General features: G+C 43.1%; 2 protein-coding genes across 3 annotated transcripts in view; one reads left to right on the top strand and one right to left on the bottom strand.

The window, feature by feature from the left end:
* dmgdh (dimethylglycine dehydrogenase) overlaps window positions 1-21,149 on the bottom strand; it is a 181,276-nt gene that overhangs the window by 157,031 nt on the left and 3,096 nt on the right. For both annotated transcript variants that reach the window (XM_070879751.1, XM_070879752.1), the window contains exons 3-5: window positions 13,743-13,841; window positions 9,394-9,558; window positions 3,389-3,593 (exon numbers count right to left, since the gene is read on the bottom strand). In XM_070879751.1, coding sequence (XP_070735852.1) covers window positions 3,389-3,593; window positions 9,394-9,558; window positions 13,743-13,841 — 469 coding nt within the window. The remainder of the gene's footprint in view (window positions 1-3,388; window positions 3,594-9,393; window positions 9,559-13,742; window positions 13,842-21,149) is intronic.
* The window catches only part of bhmt (betaine-homocysteine methyltransferase), a 43,267-nt gene continuing 35,763 nt past the window's right edge, over window positions 13,646-21,149 (top strand). The window contains exon 1 of the mRNA XM_070879760.1: window positions 13,646-13,724. The gene's annotated coding sequence lies outside the window, so the exon portion shown is untranslated. The remainder of the gene's footprint in view (window positions 13,725-21,149) is intronic.

Raw genomic sequence — 21,149 nt, 5'->3', positions numbered from 1 at the left:
CTTGTAACATATTTTTGGGAAGGTGGGAGAGATCAAGAAAAATTAAATGACTGTCTCTGGAATCCTGTTTTCCTGGGGACAGGAGAGCTCTGAGTAAGCATTTTTGCTTTGTGAGGCGAGAAGACTGGCTTTTTACAGGTCTCTGCAGAGATTATGTGAATTAGTGGGAGGAATTTTTTTATATTGCCCATGACACAAATGTAATAAAAAATACTTTTCACTTAGCATCATTGGGAAGAGTACAAGAGTCTGAGGCCATCATGTTGAAACCATCCAGGTCACACAATTCTGATCAGCAAAGCACAAGAGTAACAACCAAGCTTGAGAGGTGATGCTGAAAGGGCCACAAGGCTGATTCTAGTATCTGAAGATTGATTTAGGAGGAAAGATTAGAAAAACTTGTACACTTTAATCTGAAATAGGATGAACGGGAAGGCACCTTACAGAAATGTGTAAAATACTAAGTGGAATAGAAAAAAAATAAGCCTGTAGCGCTATTTGAAGTTAAACTGCAATCACAACGGAAACATTGATATAAACTGGTAAAAGGCAAGTTCAAGAATGATATCATCAGGCATTTCTTCACACAGAGAATGATTAATATCCGAATGGTCCTTAGTTAAAATAGTGGAGGAAATAATTCAAGAAACAGAGATAAATGCAGGTGGCAATGTAGAGCTAACTGTGTTGAACGGTGGAACAGGCTCGAGGGTCTGACTGGCCTACTCCGGTTCCTATGTTCCTTTGAATGGCCACCCTCATCTGTACTTATCTCTGTGTTAATATTTTTAGGAATAGGAAATGGCAACTAAGCCCAAACTAGTCTGTCCTTTTCTGATAGAACAACCCACATCATAGTCTGCAATCCTTGCTCTTTTCAGAAACACATATAATTGTCTCTTGATCCCATTTATTCCAACTATTTCAATGATCTTCCCATATAACTTTTTCAACAATCTTTGGGTTAAAAAGTTTTGCTTGATTTCAAGGCTCCTCATTTTTACCATATTCTCTAGTATTTGAAAATAATATTTTGGGATACAGTATATGAGTAATTTGAGACATGACAAGTAGCATCTCGAGAGGAAAAGATAAATTTGGACCTATGCTTTCCACTGCTGGGGGTTTTCCTCATCTCATGTCTGGGTCTGTTGTAGAATAATTGAATGGGCTAGAAATTGGTCTTTTGGTGATAGCATTTTTTCCCCCAGCATTTTTCGCCAAAAATACCGTTAAAAATACTGCGATTTGTTAAAGGGGTAAAATTGGCAACAAAATGCGCCAGACGGTAAAAATAGGCATTGCACGAGGATTCACGGTGGAAACCGCAGTCCTCGCCAACTTTAGCCTGAGGCCTATTACCACCAAAAAGACAGGCCCTGGGAGGGGAGTAAACACAAAAAAAAATTGCAAAAAAAATTTAAAAATCAGAAAACATTCACTATACACTTAACTAAAGAATCGCTGAAAAAGAATTAAAAAATAAAAACTTTAACTTACCTTTTTTGTAGGTCTTCATACCTACTGCTGTTTCTGGGGCTGCAACGCAGGCTTTTCTCGGGCTTTTTTTTCACCCTGAGTATGGGTGCGCCGAATGGCCAATTTTAAGCGTTCGCATTTTTTTTGGTGTATTTTTTTCAGCGGTATTTCAAAACCGCCGGTGCACAACTTTGGCCAATTTACTTGAGTACCTTTTACCGGCAAAAAAGCCGAAATATTGCCGAAAAAACGGGCGCAAGGTTGGTCAATTTCTAGCCCATAGAGTTTGATTGCCATGATTAGTCAATTGCACACAGTATCCAAGCATGGTCTGCCCAAGGTTCTATAACAATTTAACATTACCTCCCTGCTTTTGTATTCTATTCCTCTAGAAAGTAACCCTAGTTCTTTGTTTGCACTCTGAAAGCCGTTATCAACTTGTGTTGCCACATTTAGCCAACAAACACCAAATCTGGTTGGACCCCATCAAGCGTTATCGGGTCTCACTCTCCTCTGCCAGCACTGCCTACTGCTCCAGGATAATTCTGGAGTGCAAAGAAAACACATATGGCAACTTTTTAAATATATATTCATTCTCGGGATCTATAAAATTGGCCCGTGAATGAGTTTCTGCTCGTGACTGACCTTCTGCCAAAAATTGAGTACTTCCCCACCAAGAAAGACATCTGTCTGGCGTTATGTTGCCATTAATATCACCACAAGATGAGCTTTCTATCTCTAGTTCTGTGTAATGGCCAATTTAATTCTGAACACAAAGATTTCTTCTTTTGGCACTGGAGATAATACTATTTACATCAATGAAAACTGCATTTGTGTCATTGTGCTGAAATGAAAATTAAAGGCCAGGGTGTAAGATATGAAAGGTTGTATTCTAATTGTTACAGAATAATTCATTTATATAGGAATACTAACATCCCATTAACAAGGACACATTAACTCATGCTCCACTGCAAATTGATATCACTAAGCCATTAACGATGACTCACTATATCAATCTGCTAGTGAATCAATGAACAGCCATTGTTCACAACTCACTGTAAAGTCAAAATCTAAAAATGTTCTTTCATCCACCTTTCACATTTCAGGTCACAATTAATGAAAGGGCTTCCTTAGATGTATCAACAGAGAACATTTGATTGAAAATTGTCTTCCAAAATATCTAATTTCAAGACATGAGGGTTGAAAAACCTTGGCTCTTCCAACATATCCTTGCCATTACCTCCAGTGGTAGTGCCATAAATTAGCCCAGGACAGGATCCCAGCATTCCCACAGAGTTTCCTATGACTTTTGTTTGGAGTGGAATCTCCACCCAGCTCAAACGAGAGCACAGACACAAAGTGAACAGGGCTCGGGACTCCATATTTTGGGAGATCCCGTTTCTCTGGCCTAGAAGCAGGTTAGGTCAGAATTGGTGGCCCCCAATATCCATTGAGAAAAGGCATACCGGACAGCCGAACGGCAACTGTGAGACTCATCTTGGAGGTCCAGACAACACTGAACCCCCAAAGACAGAGATAAGCATTTTTTCATATTGCCTCCCTTACAAAAGGGGCTGAGAGAGCACCTTCATCCTTTTTCCGAAGAATCAGCGCCACACAGTGCAATTTGTGGCCTCCAGAGGAAGGCAGATGCCCAAGATGCACCCTTAGTGCAGGTGCCTGCCAGGAACATACGCCAGTGGAATCAGAGATGGTGGTCACTGGTGGGTGCCATCCAAGCATGAGTATCAAGATCACTGGCCTACAGGTTTTCAGGGCCATGATAACTTGGTTTACTGCCAGATCAGCACACAAACACAAATATGTGCCAAAATAATGTGAAGCACTGCAGTTTGTATGAATACATTCTAGGTTATACTTATTCTTTAATATGGAAACAGTACCATACCTGCACAGTTCACAATTCGGTTAGCACGAATAGCCCCATTTAGTGTTTCCACATCCCATGTCCCATCAGATCTCGGTGAAAGACCTGTTACTGCGGCAGGGTAATACAACTCAGCTCCGTAGCGCCTTGCTCCAGCTGCCAAAGCCATGGTGAGAGAATAAGGATCAATGTGGCCATCTCCTGGGTTATATAATCCAGCCAGGACCTAGTGAAAAACATGTCACATATTCACATCAATCTAAAATATGTTACCGATAAACATCACTTTACAATTAGGATTTAAAAAAATTTTTAATTCACTTGGGCAATGCAAACATTGTTTTTATTTTCAGATCTTAATAGACACAGTGCTTGGAATTGCTGGGTTCCCACTCTGCTGGCAGAAGTGCATTGGGATGGGACTGACATTCGCCGCTTGGAAAAGCCGTTGACCCTATCCCAAATCCTGGCTATAGGGTCATTTTAGAATTCGAGACGAGTACCTGTGCCTGTAAAGGCATAACAGAGGTGCCGGGCCCAAGTTCCTGTCAGAAAATTGGAACAGCACTGTACAGTTCCAATGCAAAAAGTTAGAAGCCCCTATCAGGCCCTAGGTTGAAAGACAATTTTTTTCCCGAGCGGGCTACTCAGGGCCTCCACTGAAAAGGCGATCTGTACAAAAAAAAAACGTTCTTTTGAGTTCATATTTTTAAGTTCTTTGCAGTTGTAAAGTGATAATTGCCACATTAAACTAATCGGGCATGTGATTTATTGTTGATTTACCTGTACTCCTCATCTTCTTTGGGGCCTTTGAGGAGCCAGACCTGATGAAATGCTGATCAGCATTTCAGGAGCAGCCTGAGAACGCCTCCCAGACATGGCCCCCAAGGTCTCTCCAGAATGTAAGGGGTACAGGTTTAAGAAGCATATGCTGCCCTCTCACTCCAGATTGGGATTTGTTATGTATGTAACTATGCAATACTTGCCACCAGAGGGCACGACTGTTGGAGTCCTAATGGTCAACTGCACACACGTGCAGGGCCAGTATAAAAGGTTGGCTGCCATGTTGTTTAGGCACTCTGGAGTTGTAATAAAGAAGACTAAGGTCACACTAAGTTTAGCTCACAGTACTCAGCCTCGTGGAGTTCTTTTATACACAACAATTGGTGACGAGTAACAGAATACAAACCTTCATGCAGCCATGGCTGCCATTGCAAGATTAGAGAGATTCGTAGAGGGCGATGATTGGGAAGCCTTCGTCGAGCGTCTCAACCAGTACTTCGTGGCCAACGAGCTGGAAGGAGACACTAACGCAGCCAAGCACAGGTCGGTTCTCCTCACCGTCTGTGGGCCTAAAATATACAGCCTCATCAAGAATCTGCTCGCACCAACAAAACTAATGGAGAAGGAATATACAGAATTGTGCACGCTGGTTCGGGACCACCTCAAGCCGAAGGAGAGTATCCTCATGGCCAGATATCATTTTTACACACACCATCGCTCCGGGGGCCAGGACGTGGTGGATTATGTCGCCGACCTGAGACGCCTCGCGGGGCCTTGCGATTTTGGAGCTGCATTGGGGCAAATGCTGCGGAACTTTTTCGTGCTGGGCATCAGCCTTGAGGTCATTCTTTGAAAGCTGCTGGCTGCCGAAACACTAGACCTGAGCAGGGCCATCGCGATCGCCCAGGCATGCATGGCCACGGACGATAACACCAAACAGATATCTTCTCAACATCGAAGCTCACCGGCAAGTACTGTGCATAAAATAACGTCGCTAGCAGGCCGAACTCCATATGGCAGGGCCTATATGTCTGCGACTGCAAGACTTGTGATGACTCAGAGTCCGCCATCGGGGGTGAATGTGAATCTATTAGCACCGTGTTGGCGCTGCGGGGGTAACCATCGGGCCCATCAATGTCGCTTCAAGCACTATGTGTGCAAAGGCTGCGCAAAGATGGGGCACTTCCAGCGAATGTGCAAACGTGCTGCGACATACCACGTGGCAGAGGATGATCAATCCGGCGCGGATCACGCAGCACAGGCAACTCAACCCGAGGAAGCAGTGTATGGGGTACATACCTTCACCACCAAAAGCCCTCCTAAATGCTGAAAGTCAAATTAAATGGAGTTCCATTATCCATGGAGTTGGACACAGGTGCAAGTCAGTCAATAATGAGCCAGAAGGCTTTCGAGAAACTGTGGGGCAATAAAGCACAAAGGCCCAAACTGAGCCCGATTAATGCAAAGCTGCGTACCTACACCAAATAGCTCATACCAGTCACTGGAAGTGCGGCAGTGAAGGTATCGTATGATCTAGCTGTGTATGACCTATCATTGTGGATTGTTCCAGGCAATGGCCCAACGCTGTTCGGCAGAAGCTGGCCAGAAAAGATTAGATGGAATTGGAATGGCATCAAAGCACCATCTTCAGTGGATGACGCCTCGCGTGTTTAAGTGCTGAGCAAGTTTCCCTCGCTATTCGAACCAGGCATCGGCAACTTCACAGGCACCAAGGTACAAATCCATCTAGGCCCCGATGCATGGCCCGCCAATCACAAGGCTCGGGCGATTCCGTACATGATGAGAGAGAAAGTCGAGATCGAACTGGACAGACTCCAACGCGAGGAATCATATCGCCAGTCGAGTTCAAAGAGTGGGCCAGTCCAATTGTTCCGGTGTTGAAAAGCGATGGCACGGTCAGAATCTGCAGAGACCAGAAGGTAACGATTAACCGAGTCTCACTACAGGACCAGTACCTGCTGCCCAGGGCAGATGACCTGTTCGCAACGTTAGCGGGGGGAGGCCTAACCTCGGCCTACACGACACAGGAGCTGGCTGAATCTTCAAAAAGACTGACATGCGTCAACACACACAAAGGGCTGTTTATATACCACAGGTGCCCTTTCGGGATTCGCTCGGCTGCAGCCATTTTCCAGAGAAACATGGAGAGTTTGCTGAAATCTGTTCCACGCAGCGTTGTGTTTCAAGACAACATCCTGATCACTGGTTGTGACACCATCGAACACCGACACAACCTGGAAGAGGTTCTAAGTCGCCTAGACAGAGTGGGACTCAGGCTGAAATGCTGCAAGCTTCTTTTCCTGGTGCCAGAAGTCGAATTATTGGGGAGAAAGATTGCAGCAGACAGCATCAGGACCACGGACTCAAAGACAGAGGCCATCAAGGATGCACCCAGACCACAGAATGTGACGGAGCTGCGATCATTCCTGGGACTCCTCAACTATTTTGGTAACTTTCTACCAGGGTTGAGCACGTTGTTAGAGCCTTTGCACATGTTGCTACGTAAGGGTGACGACTGGGTTTGGGGCAAATCTCAAGATACAGCCTTTGAGAAGGCCAGGAACCTGCTATGTTCAAATAAGTTACTTGTACACTATGACCCATGTAAACATTTAGTGCTAGCTTGTGACACCTCATTGTACGGGGTCGGCTGTGTGCTACAGCAAGCCAATGTATCGGGCAACCTCCAACCGGTTGCACATGTGTCTAGAAGTCTGTCTAAGGCTGAGAGAGTCTATAGTATGGTCGAGAAAGAGGCGTTAGCATGTGTATATGGGGTTAAGAAAATGCATCAATACCTATTTGGACTTCGGTTTGAGCTTGAAACTGACCACAAGCCGCTCATTTCGCAGTTTTCAGAGAGCAAAGGTATAAACACCAATGCTTCGTTCCGCATCCAAAGATGGGCACTAACATTATCAGCTTATGACTATGTTATCCGCCACAGACCAGGCACTGAAAACTATGCCGATGCTCTCAGCCGGCTACCATTACCCACCACTGAGGTTGAAATGGCGCAGCCTGCAGACTTGCTAGTGGTCATGGATGCTGTTGAGAGCGAGGGGGTCATCCATCACAGCTCGCCAGATCAGGACCTGGACCAGCCAGGATCCTGTGCTATCATTAGTAAAGAGTTGCGTCCTAAATGGGAAGAGGTTGGCCGTTCCCGGGGAAATGCAAGATGAAATTAAGCCGTTTTACCGACGCAAAGATGAAATATCCATCTAGTCGGATTGTCTCTTATGGGGTAATCGCGTGGTTTTGCCAAAAAAAGTCAGGGAAATGTTTATACACGACCTACACAGTACTCACCCAGGCATAGTCATGATGAAGGCAATTGCCAGGTCGCATGTTTGGTGGCCCGGCATTGACTCAGACTTGGAGTCATGCGTGCATCAGTGCAACACTTGCTTGCAACTGGGCAATGCACCAGGGGAGGCTCCACTGAGTCTGTGGTCAAGGCCCTCCAAACCATGGTCCAGGATCCACATAGATTTTGCCAGCCTCTTTCTAGGAAAGAGGTTTTTAGTAGTTGTGGACGCTTACTCCAAATGGATTAAATGCGTAATCATGTCGTCCAGCACATCCACAGCCACCATTAAAAGCCTCCGGGCCATGATCACCACCCATGGTTTGCCCGACGTCCTTGTCAGCGACAATGGACTGTGTTTCACCAGCTCGGAATTCAATGAGTTTATGATCCACAATGGCATCAAGCATGTCAGGTCTGCTCCGTTTAAGCGCACGTCTAATGGAATGGGCTGTCCAAACAATCAAGCAGAGCATAAAACGCTTGATGGACGGCTCCCTGCAGACCCGCTTGTCTTGCATTCTGCTCAGTTACCGGACGTAACCCCTCTCGCTCACTGGGGTTTCCCCCAGCAGAATTGTTAATGAATAGAGCCCTCAAAACCAGGCTCTCCCTAGTCCACCCGGATCTTAATGATCACGTGGAAACCTGGCGACACCGGCAGAACATGTACCACGATCGCGTGGCTGTTTCACGTGACACTGATGTTCACGACCCTGTGTTTGTCCTGAATTACAGTCATGGTCCCAAGTGGGTTGCTGGCACTGTTAAATGGCCAAACGTGCAGAAAGCATTCCGATCAGACCAAATTGCGATTTACTGACAACTTGAAGAGGACATCACCATCGACGATCCACCAACATTCACCCAACCAGCAATCGACCTCGCTGTCAATCACGAGGATGAACCCACCGTTCCTGACAGTCCGGTCAGACTAGCCGTGGTGCAGTGCAGCAATGGTCCGACCAACTCACACACTCCAGGGTTTGAACTTAGATGATCAACCAGGGAGCAAAGGGCTCCGGATCGCCTCAACTTGTAAATAACTTGTACCGAAGACTTTGGGGGGGGAGTGATGTTATGAATGTAACTATGCAATACTTGCCACCAGAGGACGCGACTGTTGGAGTCCTAATGGTCACCTGCACACACATGCAGGGCCAGTATAAAAGGTTGGCTGCTATGTTGTTTAGGCACTCTGGAGTTGTAATAAAGAAGACTAAGGTCACACTAAGTTTAGCTCACAGTAATCAGCCACATGGAGTTCTTCTATACACAACAGTGTAAATAGAGCAGATCTGGGTTCTGCCCTAAAATCTGGCCCTCCACAGACAAAACTCACAATTTTGGTCCCTCTTAAAATTCATTCAAATTAAGTTAAACATTATAGAAATAAATATACAAAAAAACATTTCGAATGCAGTGCAAAGGGCAATAATTTATTAAACACATTAGCAACTGTGAAGAAATATTTAAGAAAGTCTTGGACAGTTGAATGAAAATAAGCTGGCAAAATTCCCTTTGAAAAAAGATTGGTACACAAGATTGGCTTTCCAAAATCTGGATGTGCTGTACATGGCTTATGAGCAAAATAAAACTGATCATACAAGAGAATTCTGCCTAATTGGAAGATACTCATTACTTATCATTCAGCCAACATCTGTATTAAATATTAACATATCGTAACTTTAAAAAAATGTAATTGACGCAAAAGATGACAACTGAAAGGGTTGATGAAAGACGTTCTAGAAAATAGGGCATTGATAGTTCTAAGTAAAGCTTTTCTACATATTGGCAATAATCTCCAAACTGGTTACATAACTTAAATAGTTCAAGGTAAAAGGGTAACAGAAAATAAATGCTACGTCAGCAAAATGGTAGACTAATATGAAGTGAACCAAGTATCGTTTACCTTGTCAATATTTATCAGGGGGAAGAGTTCCTGCACCTCCTCTGGACCAATCACAAACTGCTTTGTCACATTCCAATGTGTCCGGGTCATCTGGTAATGAAATTCATCCACTCGGGTAGGGATGGTAGCAATTCGAATACTACCAGGTTGATGAAAACCAACTGCCTGTGGAAATGTTACCAAAGCAATAACTAAGAATGGCTCAGTGGTTAATTCTGCTACGTCGCAAATGTTTTGAGGAGACTATTAACAAAACTTTTCTAACAAACAAAAGTCCCCACAAAACTAGATGGGAATTTACATGCTTCAAATGTAACAAATGCTTTCTTCAGCAGTTCTATTATTATTAGTTTACACTGTCAGAGGCAACCATTCTGATATTCCATGTGCAAAACAAGCTCAAAGAATCCTGCATCTCCAAAGTCACAACAGAATGATTTCCAGGATTGGTTTTATGTTTCACGGTAATTCAAGTGGTCAGTAAAACTCAGTACGTGGATAGCGAGTCTGAAGGAAGTCGAGCTTAAGCCAACTCAGAAGTTCAAAATCCTAAAGACACACATGATCCCACGTATATATTATCACCTTAGTCTAACCGAGGTCTCCTATTTCCACCTCCGTAACATCACCCGTCTCTGCCCTTGTCTCAGCTCATTCATCCATGCCTTTATTACATCTAGACCTGACTATTCCAATGCACTCCTGGCTGGCTTCCCACATTCTACCCTACGTAAACTAGAGGTGATCCATGTCCTAACTCGCACCAAGTCCCGCTCACCCATCTTCTCTTCTTAAGCAGTCCCCCAGAGTCGAGAATGACTTGCTTCCATACTAAAATGAGTTCTAAGGTGGCTGATGAGACCAATGCGGGATCTACAGTTTCTGTCACAGGTGGGGCAGATGGTGGTTGGAAGTACGGGTGGTTGGGGTGCTTGATTTGTTGTACGCTCCTTCCGTACCCATCACCCCTGTGCTTGCTGACCTGCATTGGCTTCCAGTTAAGCAACGCCTCGATTTCAAAATTCTCATCCTTATTTTCAAATCCTTCCATGACCTCGCCCCTCCCTATCTCTGTAATCTCATCCAGCCCCACAACCCCCGAGATGTCTGCGCTCCTCTAATTCTGCCCTCTTGAGCACCCTGATTATAATCGCGCAACCATTGGTGGCCGTGCTTTCTGTTGTCTAGGCCCCTAGCTCTGGAACTCCCGGCCTAAACCTCTCCGCCTCGCTACCTCGCTTTCCTCTTTCACGACACTCCTTAAAGCATACCTCTTTGACCAACTTTTTGGTCACCTGCGCTAATTTCTACCTATGCGACTTGGTGCCAAATTTTTTAATCTCATAATACTCCTGTGAAGAGCCTTGGGACGTTTCACTATGTTAAAGGCGCTATATAAATACAAGTTGCTGTTGTTGTTGTAATACCAATTTGGGAATGGTAGACTGTAAAGGCACGTTGATACTTTGTGAAACTCTTCCACTGCTTCTGCAGCATGTGAGGGCTGGTCTGAATCTGCCTGGCTTATGATGAATTCAGAGAACTGGCAGCAACACTGAAGCAAATGCTCATGTATAAGATCACACAAATAGAGATGCTTGAAGGCTAGAAATTCCATGGATCCTTTTGAGAGGCAGAAGTGTGACGGGGTGGGACCTCCACTCACCACTTTGTCCTGTCGCTGACCCCGTCCCAAATCCAGGGGATTGCGCTAACTCCAGTGAAGAGGTACAACCTCAATCGAGCCCAAGTAAAATGACCACCAATTGTTTTACATTCCTCTCAGGGAAGAAAGGGCAGGCTTTGAGGGATAAATTCAGCTAAGGAACTCTAAACCCCCGCCCCCTTACCACGTCATATCTACCGTTTCTTCAGTCCCCGCTGATGACCTCCTGTCACCCGACATGCTGCTCCCACCCCAGCTGCTGCTTCCCACCTGTTTCAAGTGTGCAATTAACCAGGGGCATGCAAATGATGCCCAGGAGTAAAAATCACCTGGCCGCACACTGCCGAGGCCAGGACGGTTTGCCACTCGTCTCAGCCTCCGCCCTCCGCGCACCCACCCCCCCCCCCCCCCCCGCGCTTAATTCCCATTGAGTTAAAATTGACACTGAAGTATTTAAAAGTTTTTCTGACAAATTTGACTCATGTTCCTAAGCCTGATTCCCGGGATGGCAGGACTGACATATGAGGAGAGACTGGATCGATTGGGCCTGTATTCACTAGAATTTAGAAGGATGAGAGGGGATCTCATCGAAACATATACAATTCCGACGGGACTGGACAGGTTAGATGCAGGAAGAATGTTCCTGATGTTGGGGAAGTCCAGAACCAGGGGACACAGTCTAAGGATAAGGGGTAAGCCATTTAGGACCGAGATGAGGAGAAACTTCTTCACTCAGAGAACTGTTAACCTGTGGAATTCCTTAACGCATGAGTGTTGTTGATGCCAGTTCATTGGATATATTCAAGAGGGAGTTAGATATGGCTCTAACTGCTAAAGGGATCAAGGGGTATAGACAGAAAGCAGGAAAGGGGTACTGAGGTGAATGATCAGCCATGATCTTATTGAATGGTGGTGCAGGCTCAAAGGGCCGAATGACCTACTCCTGCACCTATTTTCTTGTTTCTATGTTTCTAGAATGGTGTCTCATACATTTTTATAAACAATAACCTACCATTAGCATATACAGATTTAGATTATCGTACAAATTATAGTCTGTTTTGGGGCGCTGAACTCAATAAAATGGCAGTGGTGCTCACCACCTCAGCACTGCATATAAAAGGTGGCCAATGCTCTCTCAGGCAAGCTATACAGGAGAACTGGGAGTGGTGTATAACGTGCAGCCAATCCGATTTTTTCTGTTTTATGCCATCGACCAAAGTTATAATTCTGCCCTGTGAGTGGCATAGACAATGGGTTTCCCCTTTATGAGTGCATAATAACAAGAACTGCATTATCTCTTTAAATGAACTGTCCTTCAGGGCTAGTAGAATCCCGTGTGGCAGTCTATATGATGTCAGCTTGGTTGTGAGTTCACAAGATACGAAGGAGGATATGGCCTCCTGCGCAGTGTCCTTCTCCTCTTCTCTCTTATGGCAGCTGCTCCTGCGCTTTGCTGTCTTCCTTGCTGCTCCCTCTCCTCCTCCAGCCCTGGAGGCAGCCCAGAGACGGCCCGTGACTACAGTCAAACTATTTATAAGGCAGCCAGCAATAGTAAAACACCAGCAAAATCCTCTTCTCATCAGACAAACTGAACTTTTCAGAATCCTAAAACACACCAAAAATCACCCAGAAGTTAACTTGCAGCCTGAAATGACAAACCAGCAATGAACCTGTAAATACTCCATAATTGCTCTAGGTAGCGCTGGTGAAGGATCCTTCCTGCCTGTTAACCCCACAAGTTGCAGACGAGTTTAGCACGTGGCAAGTCAAGCATTGGGGCATAACAGAATCAAAAAAGGGTCCTCCAAGATGCGCAGGACCCTAATTTGAATAACTTATTCTTTTTTTCCATAGTTCTGGCATGGACTCTGGATGCCTATGGAGAACCCTGATCCAATATGGCGGGTGCCACATTTCCAGCTTGAAATGAGCATGCACTTCCTGCCCGCCATATTGAAGGCTTACCCATAACTGATGGAAGGCTTCAAGGCCTCTGATTTCCTTAATCATACCTATGCTCTTTTCTAAATATTGGTGTTATTTTAACGATTTTCCAATTTGTGAGCACTACTGTTTCTAATGTTGGTGGCAAGAATGTGATTGATCTTGCTGGTGACTTCTTTAATTATTCTTGTATGATGTCCATCCGCACCTGGTGCCTTTACCTTCCTCAATCAGTGATCGCCTTATTTTTCTATTTCCTTTACTACTTCCTCCACACCTGTTACTTGCTTGCTGCAAATGTACTTTATTTGCCTGACATTTCTTCTAATTTTTACTGATTCTAACCTCATTTTCTATTTTAGCTCTTGAGTTTAAAAAAGCACATAACTCTACCAGACTTTCTCCCTCCTAAAAAAAAGTTAAAACACATCACTTCACAAAGACTACCCATTTCAGTGCTTCTGATGCAACTAAAATTGCTGTAACATCACAGTTTCCCTATAACCATGTCATTCCACTGTGATTAAAGTTGACAAATTATAACCATCAAGATTTTCAGTTTTTTTCTGGAGTGAAGCCGTCTAAGATTTACAGCATTTTCTGTTTTTATTTTAAGATTTACAGGTTGATCTTTCGATGAGTCCCAGATTGTTATGAGTGCTCAACAATATAGTATGGATATAACACCAAATTGGCAATGGATGGTGAAGTAAAGTTACAGGTTAGTGGAGCCACTTACCTGGCCAGTCTCTTCCTCCAAGCTTTCATACAGTTTGATGCTGTAGTGATGAATTTTCTTCAAATTGATCCCAGGGTGAAAATATGTTGTTAAACCAGCCTGAAGGAAGATAAAATATTTGGATTTAAGACCCAAATAAGCATAAGTAGACATGAACAAAAAGTGACTGAAAATATTTATCTAAGTGGACATGACAAGCATCTAATTCAAAGGGAGTGAACTATTGAATATTAATATTAAAAGGAACTTTGCAACTATTCCAACTTCTCTGTATTTTAGAACACAGAAAATGTATAGCAGAGGCCACAATGTATTACTTTAATCAAGGGATTCATTTTGTTTTGCATCAATTTTTATTGACAATGGTTTTCTCTAAGGGTGACTGTCCTCATCCTTGATGCATGATAATACCCACATCAGAGAATTAATTATTGTGATGTAGTTACTGCATTTTAAAATTAGCTAAAGCTGAATATTGAGAAATTCTGTACCAAAAATATTGTTGGACTATCCTGAAAGTGTAGCAACAGTGTTGTGAAATCCTTATTGAGAACTGTATCATGATTATTTCTATCCCTTTAAATAATGTATAATTTTGACTTGCCAACTACTGGCAAAGTTGCTAGTCTCAAAATCAAATGTTTATTGTATTAGCTTGGCCCAGTGGTAGCACAATCACCTCGAAGTCCAACAGTTGTAGCCTCAAAACCCACTCCAGGACTTCAACACGGTCTAGGTTGATACTTCAGAGCAGTACTAAGTATTGTTGGAGGTACCATCTTTTAGATATGTTAAACTGAGGCCCCATAAGCCTGTTCACATGGATGTAAAATAGCATGTGATACTATTTGAAGTGAAGTTCTGCTGGTGTTCATCCCTCAATCAATACTCACAAAAACAGATTATTTGGTTGTTTATCTCACTTGTATTTGTGGGACCTTGCTGTGTGGAAATTGGCTGCTGCATTGGTCGACAAAACAGTTATTACACTTCAAAAGCAATTTATTGGCTTTAAAGCACTTTGGGACATTCTGTGGATATGAAAGGCACTATATAAATGCAAGTTCTTTCTTACTTTTAACTTGTGAGCAAAACAGAAACTGTGATATATCAGAATCAGCAGATCACACTGATCCTGCAGTTCCAACCTCCTTACACTGAAAACTTTAAAACAGATGAGATTCATCAACATAAACCTGCTCAAAACTATTATTCGCGTTTAAAACTAATGTAAACTCATCCTTGATTTGAGTTCAGTACAACAGATTTAGGCAACCTAAGTAATTCAAACAAGGTTCCAATTATTGTTCGATCTAGCCATGCAACCAAGTGTCCAATGGACAGTTAAAACACATCATAGAATCAAAGGACGTAATTTTTAAAAAGGGGAAAGTTCCTGATGCATTGATGATTTGTCAGTGCATACACTTATATAGAATGTACAGCAAACAAACCATTCGGCCCAACTGGTCCATGCCAGTGTTTATATTCCACATAATCCTCCTCCCACCTCTCTTCATCTAACCCTATCAGCATAATCTATTCCTTTCTCCCTCATAGAATCATAGAATGGTTACAGCACAGAAGGAAGCCATTCAGCCTGTGCAGCTCTCTGCAAGAGCACTTCAGCTAGTAGCATTACCACATCCTTTCCCCCATAGCCCTACAATTTTTTTCCTTCGGGTACACCACATCAACCGCTTTGCCCTCATTAACTCCTCTCTATTACCTCATCAAAAAACTCAATCAAGTTAGTTAAACACGATTTGCCTTTAACAAATCCGCGCTGGCTTCCCTTAATTAATCCACATTTGTCCAAGTGGCTGTTAATTTTGCCCCGGATTATCGTTTCTAAAAACTTCTCCACTACCAAGGTTACACTGACTAGTTGCTGGGTTTAACCTTACACCCTTTATTGAACAAGGGTGTAACATTTGCAATTCTCCAGTCCTTTGACACCACCCCCGTATCTAAGGAGGATTGAACAATTATGTCCAGTACCTACGCAATTTCCACCTTTACTTCCCTTAGCATCCTAGGATGCATCCCATCCAGTACCGGTGACTTATCTACTTTAAGTACAGCCAGTCTTTCCAGTACTTGGTCGTTATCAATTTTTAATCCCATCCAGTATCTCAATTACCTCCTCTTTCACTATGATTTTTGGCAGCATCTTATTCCTTGGTAAAGACAGATGAAAAATACTCATTTAATACTTCAGCCATGCCTTCTGCCTCCATGCGTAGGTCTCCTTTTTGATCCCCAATCAGCCCCACCTCTCCTCTTACTACCCGTTTACTATTTATATGCCTATAGAAGACTTTTGGATTCCCTTTTATGTTAGCTGCCAATCTATTGTCATACTCTCTTTGCCTCTCTGATTTAATTTTGCACTTCCCTTCTGAACTTTCTATATTCAGCCTGGTTCTCACTTGTATTCTCAACTTAACACATGTCATACACCCCCCATTTCTGCTTCATTTTACTTTCTATATCTTTCATCATCCAGGGACCTCTGACTTTGGTTGCCCTACACTTCCCCTGCATGGGAGTGTACGTCGACTATAGCCTAACCATCTCCTCTTTAAAGCCAGCCCATTGTTCGATTATAGTTTTGCCTGATCCATTCTCAACCCACTGAAATTGGCCTTCCTCCAATTAAATATTTTTACTCTAGATTGCTCCCTGTTCTTTTTCATAGCTAATCTTATGATACTATGATCACTGTTCCCTAAATGTTCCCCTACTGACACTTGCGCCACTTGACCCACCTCATTCCCCAGAACCAGATCCAGCAATGCCTCCTTCCTTGTTGGGCCGGAAATGTATTGATCAAGAAAGTTCTCCTGACACACTCTTCCCCCTCTCTGCCCTTTACACTATTACTATCCCAGTCTATATTAGGATGGTTGAAGTACCCCATTGTTACTACTCTATAGTTCTTGCACCTTTCTGTAATTTCTCTGCAAATTTCCTCCTCTATATCCTTCCCACTAGTTGGTAGCCTACAGAGTACACTTAGTAGTGTAATGGCACCCCTATTGTTTCTTAACTCTAACTAAATAGATTCTGTCCTTGACCCCCTCCAGGACATCCTCTCTCTCCATCACTGTAATATTCTCCTTAATCTATACTGCCACCCCAACTCCTTTCTTTCCTTCCCTATCTTTTCTGAACACCTTATATCCAGGAATATTAGTACCTAATCCTGCCCTTTTTTGAGCCAGGTCTCCGTTATCACCACAACATCATAATCCCATGTGGCTATTTGCATCTGTAGCTAACCAAAAACCACATGGCTATTTGCACCGGTAGCTCACCAATCTATTTATCTAGCTTTCCCTAAATGCATCATCTAATCTTTGTGGTAGCGAGTTCCACATTCCATCCTCTCTCTGGGTAAAGACATTTCTTGTGAATTCCCTATTGGATTTATTAATGACTACTTATATTGATGGCCTCTAGTTCTAGTCTTCCCCACAAGTGGAAACGTCTTCTCTGCGTTTAACCTATCAAACACCTTCATAATCTTAATAACCTCTATCAGGTCACCACCGCCACCCGCCCCCCCCCCCCGCGTCTTAGAAACAAAGAAAATAGGTGCAGGAGTAGGCCATTCGGCCCTTCAAGCCTGCACCACCATTCAATAAGATCATGGCTGATCATCCACCTCAGTAGCCTTTTCCTGCTTTCTCTCTATACCCCTTGATTCCTTTAGCCGTAAGGGCCATATCTAACTCTCTCTTGAATATATCCAATGATCTGGCATCAACAACTCTCTGCGGTAGGGAATTCCACAGGTTAACAACTCTCTGAGTGAAGAAGTTTTTCCTCATCTCAGTCCTAAAGGCTTACCCCTTATCCTTAGACTATGTCCCCTGGTTCTGGACTTCCCAAACATCGGGAACATTCTTCCTCCATCTAACCTGTCCAGTCCCGTCAGAATTTTATATGTTTCTATGAGATCCCCTCTCATCCTTCTAAACTCCAGTGAATACAGGCCCAGTCGATCCAGTCTCTCCTCATATGTCAGTCCTGCCATATGAATCAGTCCCGGGAATCAGTCTGGTGAACCTTCGCTGCACTCCCTCAATAGCAAGAACGCCCTTCCTCAGATTAGGAGACCAAAACTGAACACAATATTCCAGGTGTTGTCTCACCAAGGCCCTGTACAACTGCAGTAAGACCTCCCTGCTCCTATACTCAAAACCCTTAGCTATGAAGGCCAACATACCATTTGCCTTCTTCTTCGCCTGCTGTACCTGCATGCCAACTTTCAATGACTGATGTACCATGACACCCAGGTCTTGTTGCACCTCCCCTTTTCCTAATCTGCCGCCATTCAGATAATATTCTGCCTTCGTGTTTTTGCCACCAAAGTGGATAACCTCACATTTATCCACATTATACTGCATCTGCCACGCGTTTGCCCACTCAATTAACCTGTCCAAGTCACCTTGCAGCCATTTAGCATCCTCCACACAGCTCACACCGCCACCCAGTTTAATGTCATCTGCAAACCTGCCGATATTACACTCAATTCCTTCATCCAAATCATGAATGTATATTATAAATAGCTGGGGTCCCAGCACTGAGCCCTGCGGCACTCCACTAGTCATTGCCTGCCATTCTGAAAAGGACCCGTTTATCCCGACTCTCTGCTTCCTGTCTGGCAACCAGTTCGCTATCCACGTCAATACATTACCCCCAATACCATGTTCTTTACTTTTGCACACCAATCTCTTGTGTGGGACCTTGTCAAAAGTCTTTTGAAAGTCCAAATACACCACATCCACTGGTTCTCTCTTGTCCACTCTACCAGTTACATCCTCAAAAAATTCTAGAAGATTTGTCAAGTAGGATTTCCCTTTCATAAATCCATGCTAACTTGGACCGATCCTGTCACTGCTTTCCAAATGTGCTACTATTTCATCCTTAATAACTGATTCCAACATTTTCCCCACTACTGATGTCAGGCTAACCGGTCTATAATTACCCGTTTTCTCTCTCCCTCCTTTGTTAAAAAGTGGTGTTACATTAGCTACCCTCCAGTCTATAGGAACTGATCCAGAGTCGATGGACTGTTGGAAAATGATCACCAATGCATCCACTATTTCTAGGGCTACTTCCTTAAGTACTCTGGGATGCAGACTATCAGGCCCCGGGGATTTATCAGCCTTCAATCCCATCAATTTCCCTAACACAATTTCCCGCCTAATAAGGATTTCCTTCAATTCCTCCTTCTCACTAGATCCTCGGTCCCCTAGTATTTCCGGAAGGTTATTTGTGTCTTCCTTCGTGAAGACAGAACCAAATTATTTCTTTAACTGGTCCGCCATTTCTTTGTTCCCCATTATAAATTCACCTGAATTTGACTGCAAGGGACCTACATTTGTTTTCACTAATCTTTTTCTCTTCACATATCTATAGAAGCTTTTGCAGTCAGTTTTTATGTTGCCAGCAAGCTTCCTCTCCTACTCTATTTTCCCCCTCCTAATTAAACCCTTTGCCCTCCTCCGCTGTATTACAAAATTCTCCCAGTCCTCAGGTTTGCTGCTTTTTCTGGCCAATTTATACGCCTCTTCCTTGGATTTAACAGTATCCTTAATTTCCCTTGTTACCCACGGTTGAGCCACCTTTCCCGTTTTATTTTTACTCCAGACAGCGATGTACAATTGTTGAAGTTCATCCATGTGATCTTTAAATGTTTGCCATTGCCTATCCGCCGTCAACCCTTTAAGTATCACTCGGCAGTCTATTCTAGCCAATTCACGGCTCATACCATCGAAGTTACCTTTCCTTAAGTTCAGGACCCTAGTCTCTGAATTAACTATGTCACTCTCCACCTTAATAAAGAATTCTACCATATTATGGTCACTCTTCCCCATGGGGCCTCGCACAACAAGATTGCTAATTAGTCCTTTCTCATTACACATCACCCAGTCTAGGATGACCAGCCCTCTAGTTGGTTCCTCGACATATTGGTCTTGGAAACCATCCTTAATACACTCCAGGAAATCCTCCTCCACCGCATTGCTACCAGTTTGGTTAGCCCAATCAATATGTAGATTAAAGTCGCCCATGATAACTCTTTTCTAGAGAAAAGAGCCCCAGCCTGTTCAGCTGTTTCTGATAGGTATAACCTCCCAGTTCTGGTATCATCCTTGTAAACTGTTTTTGCACATTCTCCAGTGCCTCTGTATCCTTCTTATAATAGAGACCATAACTGTGCACAGGACTCAAAGTGTGGTCTAACCAAGGTTCTATACAAGTTTAACATAACGTCTCTGCTTTTCAATTCTGTTTGCTTTTTAAAAATGGCCTTATTAACCTGCTTCACTACTGTTAGATGTCACTCAAAGTCATTAGCACAATTAGTAAACATTATTTCATCACATTTACAAGTATGCTAAAGATACTTAAACAATATTAATGCACCAACTTTTCAAAAATATCTTGAATCCAATATTGGATTCCTGAAAATTGGGCATGGTTGGAATCCAGCTTTAGAATCTGAGTCTAATAATGACCTAGACCTAATATTCAATATTACTACAGAATGATTAGTTCTTGCCACTTTCAAGTATTTTTGTTAATTTTCTCTCATTCCTTTCCATTATGTGGTTACCAAAGAGACATCTTGGTGACCTGCTCTTTTACCTCTTCCAATTCCATATTATCGATGGTGATATGGAGTGATTCTAGCACTTTTGGCAGTCTAATTTTCCCTCTCTCCTTGAAAAGAAGCATGAGCCACAGTCATTTGTATACCTGAGTTGTCTTTCACTGTTAGCACTGGTGTAAAAACAGTTAGGACTGCCTGGAGTTATATTTATTGGGGAAGATTTTTTCTGTTTACAATTTTGCTACAAAGAGCAACCACAACTACAAATGCACTCTTTATGATTTTGTTACAAATAACAAAACAAAAAATTCTTCACCCTATGTTGAAACCTAGTTTAAACTCTCTATACTGATCTGTATTTGTAGTTTTAAGAAAGTACATTTTGGTAAACATTCTGGGCCGGAATTTACAGAAGGTAATAACAGCGAACTAACTGACGGCAACTTCAGGATGTAGCACATAAGCACCTAATCGCGAAAATCCTGAAGTTGCAGTCAGTCAGTCATTGCTTCAAAACTGGCTGCATTGTGCTTTCTTCCCCATAGCCGGCAATCAGTGTAATCAGGGGAATCAGTGAAAGTGATGCTTTTCTGCAGTTAAATACTCCATTAAAGGTTAGGCCTTGTTGGATTAAGTGTAACTGGAGTTTTAACAGCATATTGACTGCTAAACAAATGTTATTGCCCTGATAACTAAGTTTAATTTTGTGGAGTGTCAAATTTCTCCATTATGATGAAAATTACAATTTTTAAGAAACCTTTAAAAAAAAATTTTTTTTAAGT

This window comes from Pristiophorus japonicus, chromosome 1, assembly GCF_044704955.1.
Source record: "Pristiophorus japonicus isolate sPriJap1 chromosome 1, sPriJap1.hap1, whole genome shotgun sequence".
Lineage (NCBI taxonomy): Eukaryota > Metazoa > Chordata > Chondrichthyes > Pristiophoridae > Pristiophorus > Pristiophorus japonicus.
This window is presented reverse-complemented; position numbering and strand designations above follow the sequence as displayed.